The sequence below is a fragment of the Berghia stephanieae genome, chromosome 1 (assembly GCF_034508935.2).
Source record: "Berghia stephanieae isolate SIO BIC M18660-M18661 chromosome 1, UCSD_Bste_1.3, whole genome shotgun sequence".
NCBI lineage: Eukaryota > Metazoa > Mollusca > Gastropoda > Nudibranchia > Aeolidiidae > Berghia > Berghia stephanieae.
In genome coordinates, this window is record NC_088360.1 from 72,743,393 (window position 1) to 72,748,601 (window position 5,209).

The 5,209-nt window shown below is 37.6% G+C and overlaps 1 protein-coding gene across 2 annotated transcripts in view; it reads right to left on the reverse strand.

The window, feature by feature from the left end:
* Positions 1-4,538: 4,538 nt before the first annotated feature.
* Positions 4,539-5,209, reverse strand: part of LOC144956101 (DNA-directed RNA polymerases I and III subunit RPAC1-like) — an 18,280-nt gene continuing 17,609 nt past the window's right edge. For both annotated transcript variants that reach the window (XM_078886453.1, XM_078886460.1), the window contains one exon: positions 4,539-4,801. In XM_078886453.1, coding sequence (XP_078742579.1) covers positions 4,656-4,801 — 146 coding nt within the window. In that variant the 3' untranslated portion in view covers positions 4,539-4,655. The remainder of the gene's footprint in view (positions 4,802-5,209) is intronic.

The window sequence follows — 5,209 nt, forward strand, 5'->3', positions numbered from 1 at the left end:
TCTCTTCTGAAACGCCCCTTCCTCTTTTTGGTTCCGGTTAACTTTGGCCCTCCCCCCTTTTTCTTCTCCTACCCCCCCCCCCCCCCCCTCTCTCTCTCTCTCTCTCTCTCTCTCTCTCTCTCTCTCTCTCTCTCTCTCTCTCTCTCTCTCTCTCTCTCTCTCTCAACCTCGACTCAACCCACACCTTCGTCACCATCTCGTGCATCACGGCATTGTTGTGTCTAGGGTCAATTCTCGCTTGCCCACCTTAATGTTGTAATGGACACTATTTTGAATTGGTTTAAGAGTATTTGATTTCCATTAGGTAACAACAAGGAATCCATAAAAATTAGGGTTATCAGACCTGTAAATAAGTACAGTCTAGCTCATGCTGGTATTAATGTTTATGTCGTATTTTAAATCGATTATTTGATTTATCATGTATAGATTCCATTCTGTATTCTTGAAACTCTATAGATAGTTCGAAGTTGACGTCACGCAGGCCTTTGTTATTGTTTTTTGTTTTGTTTTTTTGCCATCCGCGTTTATGAGTAATTCTCACTAAACTGTATGAACCTGACTATAAACGATCATGGTTACACACAGTTTTGTGTGTTGGCCCGTTACACTTCCGGATGGCAATGTTGTGAACTTCTTAGCCAAGTGCATACTATCTATATTTTTTCATAATTTTCTATGGGTCTAGCTCAAACCACAATAGAGAATAAAATGATATAGTTAGTTCGAAGATGACGTCACTCAGGTCTTTGTTATTGTTTTTTGCCATCCGCGTTTATGAGTAATGCTCACTGAACTGTATTAACCTGACTATAGATAGTATGCAGATGACGTCACTCAAGCCTTTGTTGTGGTTTTTGCCATCCGCGTTTGTGAGTTGTTCTCACTAAACTGTATTAACCAGACTATAAAAGTTCATGGTTACACAGAGTTTGTGTGTTGGTCCGTTATACTTCCGGATGGCAATGTTATGAGCTTCTTAGCCAAGCGCTACTATCTATACAAATACATGATACCGAATGAAATATCGCAGCCGTTGCACATTACTACTTGCGTGAGGAGGAGAGGAGTATCATGATAAATGCTGCTTTATAGAATTACTCTGTATGTGTCCATCATTATCATCATTATCGTCGTCATCATCATCATTATCACGAATAACAATAACTACAACAACAGCAGCGGCAACAACAACAACAACAACAACATTTTTAGTATCATCATGGCCATCTCCGTCGTCGTCGAATTCTGCTCCTGATTAATAAAAAAACCCCAAAAAAACATGAGCTTTTATATAGCGCAATATCCACTAAACGTGCTTTACAAATGGTCCCTGATCGCAACACGTGACATATAGAACGAGACATGACGCCTGTTTGACGATATTACATTTTTTTTTTCCGACAGAGACAACGCTGTCAACGGTCAGGTACTCATTTTACACCTGAGTACGGTGAGAGAATTTGAGGACTCAACTTTACACCGAGCAGGCTCGAATCCAGGACCATCCGATCCGAAAGCGAGTGTCACACCACAAGACCACATAGTTTCACAGTTTACCTTCAAGAACATATCAGCCGTGATGAACCCAGTCGAAGTTTAAGATTTGCTTATTTATATCTTATAAAGGAATTCTCGAAATCTCTAGTTTTTCACGAGAAATTCTTTGACGACCATGCTCCCCGATTGTGGAACTCCATCAGCATTGAAACAAAAAATGTTTATGGTTGCCATGGCTACCTACAAGCAAATTCAACCTATTTTCGAGTTTTTTCCGTGTTTTGTAGCTTTTAAGGCGCGATGGATTATTTTTTTCCTAGTACTAGTAAGCATGCGAGCATTAGTATGGGAGCTGTATAAACAATGTCTCTGTCGTCGCCCCATGGGAAGATGTCATACGCAGCTAGAAATGTCCAATGACCCAGGCAATCGAGTCCATCTATTCATCTATCCCAATCCATCTGCCTGGAAACGTGTCGTTTAGAAATTCGCGACTGGCCTGAAACCAAGTTGGAGAGACACCGTCTTAATGATTAAAAAAAAAAAAAAAAAAAAAAAAAAAAAAAAAATATATTATAATATATATATATATATATATATATATATATGGCCGATATTCATGAAGATGGAATGCGGCATAAAACTCTAGCAAATCTAAATAGACAAGGGGCATAACTCATTATAACGTCTAACAAGCTAACCCAGTATGAGTTATCCTTCCTAATTTATTACATTTAGTTATCGTTTTTACGGTAAAGGAAGGTGGATATTTAAGTCTTTTGTGTACTTGCCAATACCAAATATTCACTTTGTGTCTCAGCAAATTTAGAATACCCGTTTTTTGTTTGTTTGATTTATTTTTTTAAATCGCTTTCATGTCCTGTAATGGTCTGCCAAATGGGGCTTTGGAACCTTGGTGAGCTACCCTTGGCGATTTCATTTCATGCAATCACATTACACAAATAGAATTTGACGCACTCTTGTGATTCCGAAATGGAAGGAGAGAAAAATGAGGTCTTTTTAAGTTCACACTCATTTTGCAAACTTTGGTGATGCATGAAGGTCGAGGACTAATAGGATAAATTATTTATAACTTTTTCTAAGAAGATGGTGAAAAACAGTTGTAAATATCTTTCTGGTTTTTGAATAAAAAGTCTTAGAAATCAGGGGAAGACTTTATGGACCTGTACCTATGTCCTATTTTCAAATCAATGCGTTATTTTTTTCAATTGTCAGTTTATATAACATACTAGATATTGTATGTTGATGTAAAGCACCAGTGAGCAATTTCATTGGAACTAGGTGCTATTGCTATATATACATTCATTATGTTATTATATTATCATTATAATTACTAAAGAGTAAATAATAGAAACCAGGCACCTTCTCCAAAAAGCCATCCAGTCCACAAAACAATGCAGATACCACAAGGCGTTAGGGCATAAAAGATCAAATCCTACAAATGTCCCAGCAGCCATGGGTTGACGATAAAGTCATCAGTGTCTTCAGACGCTGACAATGGATATGCCTGGAACCCGAGTTTCTGACAAAACGACCATCCCCAGGGGTCGTAATAAAATATGACTGAATGACTGGCAGTCCAATCCGAAAGATGATTGTCTAATCTGATCTGTCAAACAAATTAAAAGGTCTTGATATGTGATGATGAGAATACAGTGGAACCTCAGTATAACATGTGATGGTGGGACCAGACTAAAATCTCTGTTATAACCGAGTCCTGTTATAGCCGAAATGGAAATTCCCAAATGAATGGCCTAAATCACCATTTCTCTCTCTCTCTTTCTCTGTCTCACTCACTTTTTCAAGATGGCAGTTGTATGTGTGTGTTTTTGTGCTACGCACTGCCCGCCTGCAGCAATACTGAAAATGATGTTCAGTAGTTAGTAACCAACATAAACACATGCACACATTTGCATGCAGACACAAACTCACACACAGTATTCACAAACTAAGCCTAGGCTAGGTCTCAATTGCCTTTAGCTGTAGGCTTACCCGAGTGTAATGTCGGCGAATGCATTGCATTTTGGAGATATAAAGTGGGTTTTCGCACTCCTGTTATAACCCATTAGGCTCTTAAAAGTTCTGATATAGCCGTTTGTTTTTGTTTTTAAGAGTTTTACGGCGCTTGCAACACATTAAGGTTATATCAGCGCCAGTAAAAAGGAAGAAAATGGGATAGTAAAAAGTTCTAGAATTACAATAAAGCATCCAAGAAAAGGGAAGACAAAGGGGAATTGGTTCAAATAGGGAACAGATGTAGATTCCAAGACCACACCGCCAAATTATTTAGTTTGACATCACCTAAAAGTCTCATCCAGACACAAGCACAGGTCCCAACTAAGAGGAATACACTCAAATGTTTACCAATCATATAATATAATATGTAAACTAAACATAATACAATGCATAACAGAGAGATGATTTACAAGGAAAAAAATATCATCTCCCAAAACAATAACTATGCATTTGACTGTTTCCCTCCCAGCTAGAACTCTGGCCAGGGCCAGGACAAAACCAAGTAATCTCATTCCAAGACAAAGACAGAAAGCATGTTGGAAAACAGATATAAGGGGATAGAAGACACAGTATGTACCTCCCCGCCCACTAAGGGAGGTCAGGATCCCCACCCAGCTGATATAGCCGGTAAATTTTACTGAAGACAAAGAGGAAGAAAAAAAAAGTATATTTTAAAAACCCTTTTATAACCCTGTATTTTGTTTGCCATAAACAGAGTGGCAAATAAGTCAAGATTCTTTTATTTCTGACCTCCCTGTCCAATCAGCAGTGATTGGGTAACTGGGTCAGTTAGATCTTGTGTAAAGCGCATTGCAATAGACTAGCATCGTATTCAAGAAATTGCCATTGTCTGTTTAACTCTGTAGAAACCATGATAAACTACAGCTCTACAGGCCGTATGTCTCTTAAGGACTATTACTTTTATTATATAATCATTTCAAAATATGGGATGAATTTTTGTAGTGATGAAGTCATTAAAAAAAACCCAAATAAAAAACAAAGAGTTGATTTTATTTCATTTTTATTGATTTTTTTTTTTTAATGTGGCAATTAATTATTTGAACTGAGCTGCAAACAACAATTTCACTTCTCCCTCTCCCTTGTGAATTCCACTAAATATGTCACAACTTTTTTCCTTTCTTTGACTTCCCACTGCTTGGAACCTTCTGCAGTTCATCTAGGAATCGTTGACATTTAGCCATTAAGATCTTTATGGCTTCACAGACCAGGGTATCAGGGGGGAGAATTCCTGTTGATTCCACTGAGACTGAGAATAAAAAGGAAAGAAAAAAAAATTGAACGATTCCTTAAATAAAACTGTATAATCATAAAGACCTGATTGCAGAAACAAAGTTATAAATGGATAATATTCATAATCATAATGTTAGACATCAGTGCAGTTGGAAGAGATCCAACTCTCACTTGGTGTCAATGTCATCAACACGCTCTTCTTCTTTATTATTGTTACTAGATTTCTGATGAAGTCAACAGCTACAATGGGAATTCCACTTAATGTCAAATCAATGCAACTGACTGACATGGTGAAAGGGAATAATTAAGTCATCGCTTGGAAAAAAAAGAGGGAGAGGGATTGAGTAGTGCATATGCAGGCATTCAATCTTAGGGTGTTAATTACCTATTGCACTATCCATTCAGATTTGCACGATGTGATTGT